Genomic DNA, 15955 nt, shown 5'->3' with positions numbered 1-15955 from the left:
TTCAGAAGCAGTCTTGCAGCCTTGAGGAATCAAAAGAGGTGGGGCCACAGATTCAAAGGACAAGGCTAAGGAGAATACAGAAGAGGGAAGGGGGCTGCTGCTGGCATCCTGAGATACTATATCTATATCCCAGTTTAAGGGCCTCTGCAGTCAGGGATGTGGCTTTAAATCACTTGCTAAGAGGCAGCTGTAGTGAGGTGGCTAAGAACTCAAGATTCTGGAGTCTATCTGCCTGGATTTAAATCCCTGCTCCGCCACTCCCTAGTTGTGTGGCCTCAGGCAATTTACTTATCATAACAGCCCTCTGCCTTAGTTTCCCCATCTGTAAAATGGTCTGCCCCAGCCATGGGAATTAAATGAGGTAATTCATTTGAGTTAATACAATGTGCTTAGAACAGTGCCTGGCACATAGTAGGTGCTCACTAATTGCTACCTATCATTCTCAGCTGTGTGGCCCTGGACCATGAACTCCCTGATGGAAGAGGCTATGTCTAAATCTCAGCTCCTACCACAGTGTCTGGCGCATAGCAGAGGTTTCTATGCTTCTTGAACGAATGGACTGGAAGGATGAATAAATGCATGAACTAGTTTCACCTAAGGTTCTTTTTCCCATTTATATAATAGAAATGTTGCTGTGAGCATTAAAAAATAAAAATAAAAAACACTTTTTAAAGCATCGACCTTGCATCCTTTCATATAGCAGACACTTAAAACACTTAGTTTCATTCACTTATAATAGTAAATACAATTTACAACCTACTTACCAAGTAACAAGTATTAACTATACTAAAGCACTTTATATACATACTGTCTCCTCTCATCCTCATAATACCATATCACAGATACTCTCTTCCCTCTATTACAGATGAGAGGGCTGAAACATGAAGAGGTTAAGAGGCAGAGCTGAGATTAGAAGCCATGTCTGTCTGACCCCACCACCTGTCTCTCCTCTATACTCCACGCACTGCCTTTTCCTCTCTGTTGATCACCTATAAATGATTGTGACCATAAAGAGAAGCACCTGACTTCTTAGCTCCCAGAAGCAGTCTTGGTGACTTTAGTCCCTTAAGAATCAGCTGGTCCCACATTGTTTTCCTTAAAGCCAAGTGCTTCTAAATTCCCACTTCCAACAAGGGGCCTAGGTCTCCTCGGGTTTGACATAATCTGGGACCAGCCCTATTGTTTCTACTTCGCATTTATTTGCACTCTGTTTCTTTCCCTTCTTTTCACCAGTATCCATGCTGTACCAGGGCTCTTATTTGGAGTGTAATTAGAACATTTTCTAGTGGAAGTCCTGAATATTACGGCTGGGAGGGACCTTGGAGAGTGTCTAGTTCAATCTGTTTGCTTTTAGAGGTTTTGAAATCCCCACCTCCCAGCTACTGGAGGGGACATGCACAAAGCCGCAGAGACGTCTGCAGAGCCAGGATCAAAGCCCCAGCTTCCTGCCCTTCTACATAGCTTTCTAGTATGCCAGGTAGGTGGGCAGGCAATGTGGACCAAGGGATTTGGAGAGCTAAAAAAAGAACACTATCTTGTACAAATATATGTAGCAAACATAGAAAATACCATCTTCAGTTTTTCTTGATGACAGAAGACACATTCAATTCACCTTCCCAAGTAGGAGAGTTAAGACAGTGAAGAAACCCTGATGCTTCCTTCCATTTTGGTATGGGATTTGATCTTGGGATCTTCCAAGTCAGAGGCTGCCAGCTAAAGCCGGGTTAGGCAGCATGAAAATGACCTACATTGGCCACCAGGGGGAGGGGATGAGCACTGGGATGGCTCCATGCAAACACTTTGCAGGTTACTTGGAGGGACTCGTGTCCACTTCTGAAGGACTATTCATGTTGACTACTCTTCTTGGCTCTAAAGGTATTGCAGAAGGGTGGGAAATGTTTACTGCTTTCCTTTGCAAGGCTGAATTAATATGGGTGTTCTGTAAATGGGAGGAAAGAATCATTTGGTAATTAAGTGTTTCAAGTTTTAGCCAAGTTTTTTTACCCTGACCTTCACAGCCTAGACTTTTCTTTCAGTCTGTAGGAATTCATACGGCACTGAAGAGTTTTTCCTACTGTGTCTGCCTGTGACTTTCCTTTTCTTCTCCCAAATAATAGGCTTTCCTGCACTCCCCTCCCCTTTTCATCTTTTGGTCCTCATTCCCCTCCTAGAAGCATCCTCTGAAGGCTTTCAGTGGGTAGCCCTTGGAAAAGGTCGAAGTAGATAGGGAAAAAAATGATGTGGAGGTAGGACCCCTGGATCTTGCTTTCAGCTTTGCCTCTTTGACATAGTATGTCATAAGAAGCCAGTACTTATCTCCTCCCTCATTCCCTGTCTTCTCCATCATTACAGAATCACCAGGAAGATAAAAGCTTCATATCCAGAAAAGTGTGTTGAGCTTTGAAGCAGGCACGATAAAATAAGATGCCTTCTATGGTCTTTGGCTTTTCATTCTAGCCACCCTTTGAATTTCAGCACAGGGCCTGAAGGGATCCTTAGCAAAACTTGGACTAACAAGGGAGGGGAGGGGGCACTCAAGTACTCAAGGGCTTTGCCAGTAAGTGCTGAGAAGGACTGGCCACATTCCCTGGGAACAATAAGAATCTTGCTGACTCAGATGCCACCTTTTATTCTGCTAGAAACTGAGGAATTCTGCAAGACTGGAAGATGCAATTTTCAGAGCAGGCTCATGCCCAGTCATTTCTCCACAAAACGCAGTGCATAACTAACAAAGACAGATGGTTCTGGATCTAAATCCCATCTCTACCACTTACTACAAGGGCGACTGTGGGTGAGTAACTAAGTTTCTTTGTACCTCAGTTCCCTCATAAGTAAAGTGAAGATAATAATATTCATCTCATGGGGTTGCTTTAAAGATTAAATGAGTTAATATTTCTAAAGCTCTTAAAGCAGTGTTTGGTTCAAAATAAGGGCTATATTGTAAAATGAAAATATAATGGTGGCATTGGTGTATACAATAAATAACTTATTTAAGTGCCTGGCACATACCAGTGCTTAGTAAACTGTTAGCTCCCTTCCCGCGTCATCCCCAAATGGAAGTTACATTTTTCCCTAGGGTTCATATCTCAAAGTTCTCAAGCCTAGAAGAGTTTTCCTTCAGGAGGGTGAGAAATAACATCTGGACATGAAAGAAAAAGAGGCTGGAAAGGGGGTAGGTTATTTGCAGAGGGCTGTGCTGCCAAGAAAAACAGCAGTGTCTTTCTGTACGGATTCTCCAGACAAAGGAAGAAAGGTTATCAAAAGAAGGATCCAAAGATGGGGAAGGGGGAGTTGGGGAGAGTTGTGCGATTCCCAGGGATCTCTTGTATCTAAGAGACAGCTCCCTGGGGGCACCGGGTTTGGGAAATCGAGGGAGGTCAGGAAGTGAGGGTGCACACAAAGGGCGACCCGAGTTCGTGAGAAAAGCTAGGACAGGAGGGGAGTAAGGAGCTGGGAAAAGAAGGGTCGGTGTGTGAGAAAGGTCCTGGCATGGGGGTCTTGAGGATGAGAAAAGAGTGTGAGAATATTTTAGCAGTGAACTCAGTATGGGGCGTGGAAGAGGGTGAGCGATACCTAGACCTGCTGAGAAGCGGTGGGCTATGGAGCCGAGAGGAAGCGGGTGCGGTGCGGGTGGCTCTTGCCACCTGGTAGGACGCCACCAGGGAGGGCAGAGGGGATAGCCCCGGGGAACTGGGCACCGTGGGGGACAAGGGGGACATGTAGAAGCTGGTTTTCGGAAGCCGCGGCCTGGGGACAGCACCGAGCTTTGGGGCGCTCTTACCCGCGACTTTTACTCTCCCGTCTCGCCCCCGCTCTGACGCCCGTACCGCTCGCAACCACACTTGTGGGTCCCCTGCTCGATGGATTAAGGAGACACGCTCCCATTGGCTGCCAGACAACCCGTAACCCCAACCCGCGCCCCTCCTAATTTGGGGTCCGCCCGGCCCTCCTATTTGCATATAGGGCTTTCCAGGCCTTCGACTGGCCCCTGCGGTAGGCTGACATGCGCACCCCTCCCGCTCCCCAATTAACCGCTCGGAGAAGGAAGCGCCCGAGGTTGTCCCGGGAGACGCCAAGGACGCCGGACCGCGCTCCCGGCGCGCGAGGCGCGACTACCCCTCACCCTACGCAGGTCCCCGCCCTCCCCGGTCCGCCCCGCCCCCGCGCCACCAGCTGTCCGGGCCCGCGCCGTCGGGGCGTCGTGCGCAGGCGCGGCTGGGACGTCCGGGCTGACGCAGATCAGCAAGTCTACCTCCCGAGCTGCGGCGGCGCGGGCCGCGCAGAGCTGTAGGCGCTCTGCCGTTCGGGCCTCTGCGGAGGTTAAAAAGCCAAAATCGGGAGCAGGAGACGCCTTGCGGAGAGCACTGGATTGAGACCTAAGTCAAGATCTCAGGTTGCTTGTGTAACCTCAGGCAGCTGACGTGACCGGAGGCCTCGCTTCTTTAGCAGTAAAATGGGTATCACAAACTTGTGATGCACAGCAGGCTTATTAAATCATGACATCTTCTCAGAGTGTGGGGGGCTCCTGGCCCTTGCACTGAACTGGCCAATAAGAGAGGGCCGTCCAGGGCTCAGGGGACTTGGCTTCTCGAAGCAACACCTTGACTGTCCTCAGGTGGAGAATCAGAGTAGTGACTGGATTTAAATAATTGTGGTTTCCTAACATTTCCACCTGTCTAAACTCAGAGTCCTGCCTGCAAAGGATTGGCAGCCAGTAGGGCTGTTTCTGCCTGGGTTGATTCAGGATTGGTGAAAGATTGAACAAAGGATAGATGTTAAGGTCTTGAACCATAGTGATTTGGAGAAACTCCCTTATGGATTGAGCCAAGGAGTCTTGCTCCCTGTGTCTATCCCTCTTCATTCTTGAAATTTTTCCAGATGCTTAACTTGATGCCACTGAAATGTAACTGCTCCTGTAAAAAAAAAATCATTTAGTCCCAAGGAGTAAGATTTATGTAAGATTTGGATCATTACTCTCTACTGAGGGTAGAGCTCTTTTCCAGCAGTTGAGGGGAGACATGTAAAAAGGAGAAACAAGGCCATCTCAGAAAACCTGTAGTCGAAACAACTAAGGGAAGAGGCAAAATCCCCATCTCTGATGTGAAGCATGTTGGGAGTTAGTCCAGGAGTGTTTCTTAGAGCATGTAAGCTTTTAGCGGATTCATTGGGAACATTCTGGTCAGTGACTATGCCCAGGACTTCATGCTATGCTGTGATAGGATATTGGAGAAACAGCAGGTGAAGGGACTAAAAAAACCCTTCAGGATGGTTTTTACTTTAAGGTGGAAACATTTGAGCTACAGCAGATGCAGAAAGAAATCTTAAATGAACTTCGCTTATCTGAATAATGCAGAGGTTTACAAGAGCCAGCAGTTACAACCCAGCAACACCCCCACCCCTCCAGGGAGACCTCCAGTCAGGGAGGCACCATCCCGGGATACATGGATATTCCAAAAAAACTGTCTAAATAAGTCTCATCAGAGCCTTCCATCCTTTGAAGCCTTGAACACCCCCCCCACACTCACCCTTATTAAATTGATGTATAAACCTTAATTCCTAGCTATTGGGGGAGTTACTCACTCTTGACTGCTCTTGTATGCATATAAACTGTTACCTTTCAGACCTAAATTGGTAGAGGAAAAGATTTCCTGCCAACACAGGACACTGCCCCTTTACCTGCTGATCTGCCCAGGCAGGAGGATAGAGGCAAAGGCATAGCTTAACCCGAAGCAGACACTGAAATCCTGCTACATGGTACTTAAATTCACACTGTAGGGCCCATCTGCTGCTCTTCCAGAAAACTCTCTGCTGTCCTGTCCTCTTCCCTCTTCCCTTTTCCCTCTTCCCTCCAGGTGGCCCTAGGCCATCTTGCCCTTCCCCCCTCCAGGGCCTTGGGGACCCAGGTGACCATCATCGACTGGTCACTCAGCAGATGCTTCCCTAAAACCAACTGTCCCAGCTTGGTTCCCCTCCCCCATCCTGCCTCTTTCTTTCCCCAGTGTCCTACCAATCTGCTCTGGCAAGCTCACACTTTGGTCTCTGGTTCCTGTGGAGTGATATTGTGATGGAAATGAGGGAGAGGATGCAGGAGGGAGCTGCAAAGATTTACAGCTTCCAGAGGGCTTCCATTAAAATCCCTGACAACGGGTTATTTATGAGAAGGTTGGCTGCAGTGGGAGCTAATAGGCCAGAACCTGGCACTGGTGTCCTTTCAGGGGTGATGACAAGAACAAACACAGGGTGAATAGTAGAGCTGTCCCCACTATAGAACAAAGCAGGCTTCGACCCCATTGGGCATCCTCTCCAGGGCCAGAGAGCGACAGCCAGGAAATCAGAGAGCATCCAGGATTTGTAGCAGACAAACCAGAAACAGAAAAATCCACATGACAAATAACTGAGGGGTTTTCTGAGCCTGGGTGTGAAGGTTGAAGCAGTGTGTTGGAGGGTCCTTCCAGTCGTTGCAAAATGTGAACTATGTCCCCTCCTCTGAGCTCCAACTCAGAGGAAAGAGTGTGTGAAAAAATACAGGTCTGAAACTTTTGTTTTCATTTTTTGTTCCTAAGGCAGCCACCTGACTAAATAAATAGTAAGACGATAACAAAACCCTCAGAAGGTTGTTTACTCTACAGTTGACACACACTCTGTTTCTCAGTTTGAGATGCTTCCTTTAAGTAATTAATGAAAAAAGAGAGTCCTGCTTTTGCTCCCCTGAACCAAGGTCCCGCCCGCCTAGAAGCCCTGTCTTCCTGTGCCAGTCAAAAGAAAGTCTTGGTATATGTACCAGGGATGAAGTAGGGAGTTGAAATGCTGCAATGTATTAGGGAATGTTATAGAACTGTGTCCAATCACAGAATCAGAAGTCTTGTTAAATCAGAAGAGATCTTAAAGACCCTGGTATTTCTCGTTTTCAGATGAGGAAAGTGAGGCCCAGAAAAATATGGTGGCTTGGCCAAGGCCTTGCAGGGTTTCATAGAGAACTGCTCCTTCCTTCACACATTCTTAGTACTGTTATTGGTGAAATAGAAACAGAAGTTGCTGTCCAGCACCTCTTTTGAGGTGTCCCATTTTGGTATGTATATGGTTGGGCTGAGAGAGCCCCTGGGAATGAGGTTATTTGACGAGGGCAATGGAGCTTCCAGGCTTCTGGGTTTTCTTTGGTTTTTTTGTTTTGTTTTTAAATTTATTTATTTAATTTATTTTTGGCTGCGTTGGGCCTTTGTTGCTGAGCGGGCTTTCTCTAGTTGCTGCGAGCAGGAGCTGCTCTTTGTTGCGGTGCGCGGGCTTCTCATCGCAGTGGCTTCTCCTGTTGCAGAGCACAGGCTCTAGTTGCGTGGGCTTCAGTAGTTGTGGCTCGTGGGCTCTAGAGCACAGGCTCAGTAGTTGTGGTGCTCGGGCTTGCTCCGCGGCATGTGGGATCTTCCTGGACCAGGGCTTGAACCATGTCCCCTGCATTGGCAGGCAGATTCTTAACCACTGCACCACCAGGGAAGCTCTCCAGGCTTCTGTTTTTATCTTGTCCTTCTTCATCTTCCCTCTGCCTTCTGGGGAAAACAGCTTTCCTTGAAAGGAGCTATTCATGGTTGTTTTCAGGGCACCCTTTTCTTGGCATAGATGCTCTTAGAAACAAGTTCCATAGAAAGTGCCCTGACTGCAGCTGAAATAACAGGCACGTTACTTGAACAATTTCTATGTGCAAGGCAGTTTGCTGGGTGCCATGGGAGACACCCAGACACATGCATTTATAAGTGCACTGCATGTAGCAAAGGATCCTCTGCAAAGATGCCTTTTTATTTTTCTTCAAAGTGCTTGGAATACTCATTTCCCACCAACACTTCTTTTTGGTGGGCCAAACAATATTTATGTGTGTGACATGGGTATCTAGTATGGATTCCTCTCACTTACACACTGCTATCATTTTATAGGGTAAAAATAGTAATGATAGTCAAATTCAAGAATTTCAAAGCAATTAAGTAGATGCAGAATCTTTGCTTTTTTTTTTTTTTTTTTTTTTTTTTTGCGTTATGCGGGCCTCTCACTGTTGTGGCCTCTCCCGTTGCGGAGCACAGGCTCCGGACACGCAGGCCTAGCGGCCATGGCTCACGGGCTTAGTTGCTCCGCGGCATGTGGGATCTTCCCGGACCAGGGCACGAACCCGTGTCTCCTGCATCGGCAGGCGGATTCTCAACCACTGCGCCACCAGGGAAGCCCAGAATCTTTGCTTTTTAAAAGTTGTTTAGGGAATTCCCTGGCATTCCAGTGGCTAGGACTCTGTGCTTCCACTTGCAGGGGCATGGGTTCAACCCCTGGTCAGGGAACTAAGATCCCACATGACGCACGGCACAGCCAGAAAAAAAAAAATTTTGCTATAAGCCATACTTAGCTTAAGGGGAAAAGTTCCCTTATATCTGGAAAACAAATATTAAAAGCCAGTAATATTTCAGATAAAAAGTCACAAAAATCATAATCATATTTACCAATTAGTCAAATCCCATGTAGTTGATTTTTGTTCCGCTTGAGTTTAGTTTTTCCTTTAGTTTTGTTGACCATGCCTGGTGACTGAGGATGATAGTGACAGTAATAATTTTAAGAAGTTTGTAAGGTTTTTTTTAAGATTCCTATGATTGGGAATTCCCTAGAGGTCCAGTGGTTAGGGCTCTGTGCTTCCACTGCAGGGGGCACGGGTTCGATGCCCAGTTGGGGAACTAAGATCCTGCGTGCCATGTGGCACGGTCAAAAAATTAAAAAAATTTATTTTTAAAAATAAAAGATAAAAAGAAGACTCCTATGATTTGCCCAGTGAAGTGGGTGCCTTGATCACTGGACACTGTGGAAAGCGTACCCCACATGGAAAATACATTTTCTAACAGTTTTTTTGTCCTTGGGAGGATGTCAGCTTTGCAGCAAGGGAAGGCTTTAACCCATCAAACAAAAAGGGGGTTGCCAGGGAGCCAGGAAGAGCCAAGCAGCTGTATTGGGTTTCCCATAGCCCCAGCTGTTTAATTTACAGCTATTGTTTACCCATCTTAATTTCTCTGATTTGGGAGTAGACTGTTGTCATGTTACAAAGACATCAAGATGGCAAAAGTCTGACAGCAAAGGGTTCATTTTTGCAAAAGCAGAATGGGCTTTATCTACACATGCCATAATCTTTACATTCTGTTATTGTTGCCTTTGTATGAAAGTCAGCTAGATCATTTCCCTAATACTCCGGTTCAGTCCCTTTAGTGTGAGCCTCAATTTTGATGACAAATGACATTTTTATGTGAGGACATATAAGACTTCCAGGAGGGACTTCCCTGGTGGTCCAGTGGTAAAGAATCCACCTTCCAATGCAGGGGACGCAGGTTCGATCCCTGGTCAGGGTACTAAGATCCCACATGCCACAGGGCAACTAAGCCCTCCAGCCACAACTACTGAGCTTGTGCGCCTCAACAAGAGAGCCTGCGTGCTGCAAACTACAAAGCCAACGCTCCCTGGAGCCCACATGCCACAACTAGAGAGAGAAAACCCACACACCACAACTAGAGAGAAGCCCCCGCACCACAACGAAGACCCCACATGCCACAACTAAGACCTGAAGCAGCCAAAAAAAAAAAAAACTTCCAGGAATTTCAGATAATTTCTGGAACGTTTATAATATATATTTATATAGGCATAACATAAAGAAGACTTAATGTTACCTTTTATTTGACAATGCTTCCCATGTAATTTAACATACCAAATAAGCCCAATTAGTTTAATATCTCCCTTTGAGACACTTTAGGACAAAATTACTTTCTTTTCCCTTAACAAAATTCATTTCCATTCCTCATACCATTTTTTTCTGGCTGCATTGGGTCTTCGTTGCTGCATGCAGGCTTTCTCTAGTTGCGGCGAGCAGGGGCTACTCTTCATTGTGGTGCACGGGCTTCTCATTGTGGTGGCTTCTCTTGTTGCAGAGCATGGGCTCTACACACTCGGGCGTCAGTAGTTGCAGCACGTGGTCTCAGTAATTGTGGTGCATGGGCTTGGTGGCTCCGTGGCATGCGGGATCTTCCCGGACCAGTGATCGAACCCATGTCCCTTGCATTGGCAGCTGGATTCTTAACCACTGCGCAACCAGGGAAGTCCCTCCTCATACCTTCTTTTACTAAAAACACACACTTATTTTCCTTGTATACTGAAATGTTTCCCATATTACTTCTAGTAGCTTTAATTACATATGTATTATAATTTTTAGCCCTTAAAAAACTTTATTTGCTGGATTAAGAAACCAGGAATCAAGCAACTAAACTGTTTGTCATACCAACATTTCCTGATTGGCAAACTTATGAATATATTCCCAAACCTCTAGAAACATACATTTTCTCTTCCAATAAACCCAAACATCTAAGAAGACAAAGTAGGTAAACTTAGACTTGCTTAGCAATTAATGTTTTAGTATTTTATCTTAATTGGAAATGATCTGGATATTCAATGAGTTCCATTGTTTAAATTAATTTAGCAAAACCCAAAAATCTGGAGAACCTATTTTTAAGTAGACATACCAGGGAGATCCCTGGTGGTCTAGTGGTTAGGATTCTGGGCTTTCACTGCTGTGACCTGATCAGGGAACTGAGATCCTGCAAACAGCGTGGTGTGGCAAAAAAAAAAAAAATAGACATACCATAAAATGTAATTATTCTCGGGACTTCCCTGGTGGCACAGTGGTTAAGAATCCGCCTGCCAATGCAAGGGACACGGGTTTGAGCCCTGATCCAGGAAGATCCCACATGCCATAGAGCAACTAAGCCCGTGTGCCACAACTACTGAGCCTGCATGCCACAACTACTGAAGCCTGTGTGCCTAGAGCCTGATCTCTGCAACAAGAGAAGCCACTGCAATGAGAAGCCCGTCCACTGCAACAGAGTAGCCCCCGCTCGCCACAACTAGAGAAACCCCACGAGCAGCAACAAAGACCCAACGCAGCCAAAAATAAATAAATTAAAATTAATTAATTTTTTTAAAAAAGTAATTATTCTTAATCACCTAAAAACTCTTATCCTATTTGTCTCTATTTTACTACTTATGAAAATATCATCATACCAAGTTAATTTTCCTGTTGACAAGTTTTATAACAGAGATAAGTTTATTGACTTTCAGTAAACCCAGGCACATTAAAAGTATTATACTTAATGTTGATGACTCCAAAGGCATGCCTGTATTAATAAAACCAATAACTTAAACTCATTTTCATTCATTAAAGATTAATCTTAGATCATGTGATCCTTTAAAAATTAGGGTTAGTTTTTCGTTACATGTAGAAATACTTGATTTGTAAGTGCTTACTTTTAAGTAAAGTAAATAGAACTCTTTTACAAATTAATTTTGTTAATATCATCTGGAGGTAGAAACATCATATTTATAACACACACACAAGACACACGTATATCCAGATAGACACACACAGAGATCTTATAGTTTTCTTGCTTGAGTTTAAAAGGCCTCTCCCCTCCCTTTCCCCCTACCTGCCCTTTTGTTTTCAATTTTAGTTTCCAGTAATTGAGCCAAGGCTGCAGTCTCAGGCAATGTGGGCTGTGTTTGCATTTCAAGGACATGATAAGAGTTATAACTGCAAGTTTTCTCCTAGGAGTACTTTTGTTCTCTCAGGGTAAGAATTTTGAAAAGATGTTTTATCAAGCCAAATTTCTTTAACTGCACATGCAAAAACCAGTTCTGGAATGTCAAAAGAGCTCCATCCTGGCCATTTTAGGGTTAGATAAGTACTTGCAAGTATTGGCTCCGTAATCGTACATGAAGCCAACAGTTCCAGTGGGTCGCTGTCTGTCTGGGAGCTGATAAGGCTTTAGAAGCATAGTTTCCCACTTTTTTTTTAAAGTTTAATTTTACTATAAAGTACACATCTTTTCCAATTTTAAGCTACATTTTTTTAAAAGGTCAGCTGACCTAGTTCACTCCGAAGTTCTTTCTAGGTCCCTTGCCTAGAAATTCTCCCTAGGTCCCTGCCTAGGAATTTTCCCCTAGGTTCTTTTGTCTAGGAATTCTCCCTAGGTTACTTTCACCTAGAAAATGAACTGTTACCCCCTTAAGACTACAAATCTTAAGATAACAGCTCAAATAAAAGTCACAGACCATTACTTAATAAAAGAATATGCAGATATCAGGAAAAACTCACCAAAGCATCTGAAGAGTGCTGTGAAGCAGGGGTGGAGGGTGGGAGTCTCCTCAGGGGGCTTGGTACCAAGCACCAGCACAAAGTAGCATCCACATGACCTCAGGCCAGTTTTTCTGATATCCTGCCAATGACTCCAAGCATTGTCAATGTAAATAATTAATAACCAAACTATAATAGAAATAGAAAGGAGTTGTAGTTCAGCCAAACTGAGGGCTATAGCATAGGACACAGCCCCTCAGATATCTCTGAGGAACTGCTCTGGAGAAGCATGGTTTTCAGCAGTTTTATATCTTGTCAGAACAAAGAACATCAAAAAAGTCAGGGATACATTCCTTCAAGGTTTAAAAAAAAAAAAAAAACAGATCAGCACGTACACAGCAAGCAGTATGGCCTTGACACCTGGGAAGGGAGTCTTATCATCAAAGGAGTACCAGCATTGGTGTCCCAGGAAAGGAGGTGTTTAATTTTTATTTTTAACATGGACATTTTTTACTTCTGGTCAATATAACCTTTTCTTTGATGACTAAAACAGATGTATAATATAAGTTTGATAGGCCACAAACAGGCTGTTTTAGTTAGCATAAAATTCAAGTTCAATAATCTACAAGCCAGAATGATTTCCCCATACCACAATATGTGAAAATTTCTTCCATTAGAATATTGAAAGGAGGGACTTCCCTGATGGTCCAGTGGTTAAGAATCCGCCTTCCACTGCAGGGGATGCAGGTTCGATCCCTGGTCGGGGAGCTAAGATCCCACACGCGCTGGGCAACTAAGCCTGCATGCCACAACTAGAGAAAAGCCCACATGCAGCAACGAAGAGCCCGTGCGCCGCAACTAAGACCCAATGCAGCCAAATAAATAAATAAATACTTAAAAATATATATGTTGAAAGGAATTGCAAGCAGAGGTAAAACTGATTTTTTTCCACAAGGAAAGGAGGGAAAACAATCAAGCCTCTGTCAGACAAGTCAGAAATTACTTGTCCACAAATTGCTTAAAATTTACAGAATTGTGAAATAATTCCCGTAAAATCAATTTGAATCAGCTAATTAAAGGAAGGGTGTGCAACACACACATTTTTCTCTACAGATGACAGTCTTAAAAACATGGGTGAGATTATGGAATTTTTTTTTAGCTTATTTAATGTAATTTTAAAAAACAAATATATCCCTCCCCATTTTTGTTTAACATCTTTATTGCCAAAATTTTAACAGGACATTCCAAAGCACCTTTAAATATTAACACCCCCTGAAGTGCTTAGTAGGTGATTTGATTTGCCAGAACATTTTAGAAACACATGGTTAATTTGAGGCACACCTGGTTCCTATTTCTCTCTCTCTTTTTTTAAAAAAAATTTTATTTATTTATCTGTTTGCACCGGGTCTTAGTTGCGGCACGTGGGCTCCTTAGTTGTGGCATGCAAACCCTTAGTTGCAGCATGCATGTGGGATCTAGTTCCCTGACCAGGGATCAAAACCCAGGCCCCCCTGCATTGGGAGCACAGAGTCTTATCCACTGCACCACCAGGGAAGTCCCTGGTTCCTCTTTCTCCTGAAGTTTATAAAATACCATACTTGACCTAATTAATAGTCTCCTGCTTCCCACTGATTACTCATTCCTTCTCTTTCTCAAACCTGGGCATACAAGCTATCTCTGCTTTGTAAGTCATCAAATTGCAGAGTCTCTAAATGGTTACAGAGACCGCAAGCTTCAGGGATAAAAATTCCTCTCACCTTCCTTTTCCATGGAGTCGAGAGTCCAAAGGCCAGAGGAGCCATTGCTACTGTACAGGACTGGGCAGGGCTGGAGCTGAGGGCAAAGGTGAAAGTAGCAGCAGCTACTTGAGCACCTTCTCCAAGGTTGCCCTCGCTTCTCCTTCCCAAAGTCACCCCTGCCACACAGATGCTGTAGATCTGCACTAGCCAGGACAATGATCACATAGACCTAGTTAAATTTACATTTAAAAAAATCCAGTTTCCAGTTGTAATAGCCACATTTCAAGTGTTCAATACCCACACGCGGCAAGTGGCTACTGGATCCGATAGAACATTTCCATCATCGCAGAGAATTCTACAGGACTGCATCACTGCAGATGACCACTCCCTCCCTCCATCTCAGATTTCTCTCGCAACACTTTTTCTGCCTGCCACGTTTGTTATTCAAATAAATCAAGCTTCTGACAAAGATTCTCTCTTTGACCAAACTCCAGTTAGGCGCCTCTGAGCACTTTTCTCAATAGGTCTCAACCTTCGGCTCCTGTGTCTAATCCTTGCCAAGTCCAGTTTTAGCAAAAATCCTAAGTCAATTTAGAAGGAGTCCTCCACCCCTGATATCTGATCCATCCCTAGCTTGCCCTCAGCAAAAATCCTATTTAGTCAGTTTAGCAAGAATCCCCACTACCCTTGGTGTGTCCTCTTGGTAATTTTTCATCTACTGACCCCCTCACTTTGCTTAATGGCTATAAATTCCTACTTGTCCTTATCGTATTTGGAGCTGAGCACAATCTCTCTCCCCTGTTTTAATGTTCCTATTGCAACAGTTCTGAATAAAGTCTTCCTTACCATTTAACAGGCTTCAGAATAATTTTTTCTTTAACACCTCTTCTATGAAACCTTCCTTCTTGCCCCTAGGAAAAATTAATTCTCTTCTATCTTAGCACCATGTCAATTCCTCTTCCAAAGCCAATATCGTGGTATTAAACTCATTTATGTGTTTGTCTTCCCTTATGGATTACTGAACTCTCATGAAAAGTATAGTGATTAAGAGTACACTTGAGGGGCTTCCCTGGTGGTGCAGTGGTTGAGAGTCCGCCTGCCGATGCAGGGGACGCGGGTTCGTGCCCCGGTCCGGGAGGATCCCACATGCCGCGGAGCCACTAGGCCCGTGAGCCATGGCCGCTGAGCCTGCGCGTCCGGAGCCTGTGCTCCGCAACGGGAGAGGCCACAACAGAGAGAGGCCCGTGTACCGCAAAAAAAAAAAAAATTTGTTATAAGAGTACACTTGAGTCAGAATGCTGGGTTCAAAGCCTTCTAATGGCACTTACTAGCTGTGTGAGCTTGGGCAAGTAACTTTATTTCTCTAAGCCTCAGTTTTATCATCTGTAAAATGGGGATAATAAAAGTGCTTCTCTTGTAAGAATTAAATGAGATAACCCACTGTGTCAGGCACAGAGTAATTACCCCAATCCCCAGTCTTTGTTCGACTCCATACCTGGAAGTTGAAGATAAAAGTGGAAGATTTTCTCTGTAGGTCTGAATATAAATTCCCATTTCTTCAATATTCAGTTATAAAGGGTTGTACTTGCAGGCTTCCATTGACACTTCTATTGGAAATAAATAAATCAGACTAATTAACCTTTTTTTTTTTATTCTGTGCTGTCAAATTTAGCTCCCCAAGCTATCAACAAAACAATCTATTGATAAGACAAAAGTGAGTTTATTCTTACTGCAGTAAGGAAGACTAGTATCTTGACAGAGTTGTAGTAGTGGCCGACAGGTGGCAGGACAAAGTAGTATTTATTGAGAATTTGAAGATTGGTTGGAGGTGGGGCGGGGGCGGGGGGCCGGGAATCTTTCCATGCAGGTGGGGGGGCGCAGGAGTTGATTAGAATTGGGCAAGGGTCATGATATAATAGTTTAGGATTGGAGGACACAGCAAGGATTTTGAGGCCAGCGGTTCTAAGAGTCTTGGAGTGTACAGAATTGTCAAGTGATACTTCCTATTGAAAAGCTGATGGTTCTTTTAGGAAGTTCTTAAAATGAACAATGGATTTATTTGCATTTTTGACTTCCAGGCAAG

The 15955-nt window shown here is 44.4% G+C and overlaps 2 protein-coding genes across 3 annotated transcripts in view; one reads left to right on the top strand and one right to left on the bottom strand.

Moving 5' to 3' along the window:
* Nucleotides 1-3885, bottom strand: part of TTLL6 (tubulin tyrosine ligase like 6) — a 39574-nt gene extending 35689 nt beyond the window's left edge. Inside the window, 3 exon segments of the mRNA XM_059047071.2 lie at nucleotides 1437-1445; nucleotides 3782-3821; nucleotides 3823-3885. Of these exon segments, the coding sequence (XP_058903054.1) occupies nucleotides 1437-1445; nucleotides 3782-3821; nucleotides 3823-3885 (112 nt within the window).
* CALCOCO2 (calcium binding and coiled-coil domain 2) overlaps nucleotides 1398-15955 on the top strand; it is a 38469-nt gene continuing 23911 nt past the window's right edge. The window contains exons 1-2 of one of the 2 annotated variants that reach the window (XM_067021224.1): nucleotides 1398-1477; nucleotides 2640-2791. In XM_067021224.1, coding sequence (XP_066877325.1) covers nucleotides 2739-2791 — 53 coding nt within the window. In that variant the 5' untranslated portion in view covers nucleotides 1398-1477; nucleotides 2640-2738. Of the gene's footprint in view, nucleotides 1478-1809; nucleotides 1876-2639; nucleotides 2792-15955 lie in introns of those variants that run through there. The other variant, XM_067021223.1, reaches the window with a different exon arrangement.

This window comes from Kogia breviceps, chromosome 19 (assembly GCF_026419965.1).
Source record: "Kogia breviceps isolate mKogBre1 chromosome 19, mKogBre1 haplotype 1, whole genome shotgun sequence".
NCBI classification, from domain to species: Eukaryota; Metazoa; Chordata; class Mammalia; order Artiodactyla; family Physeteridae; genus Kogia; species Kogia breviceps.
This window is presented reverse-complemented; position numbering and strand designations above follow the sequence as displayed.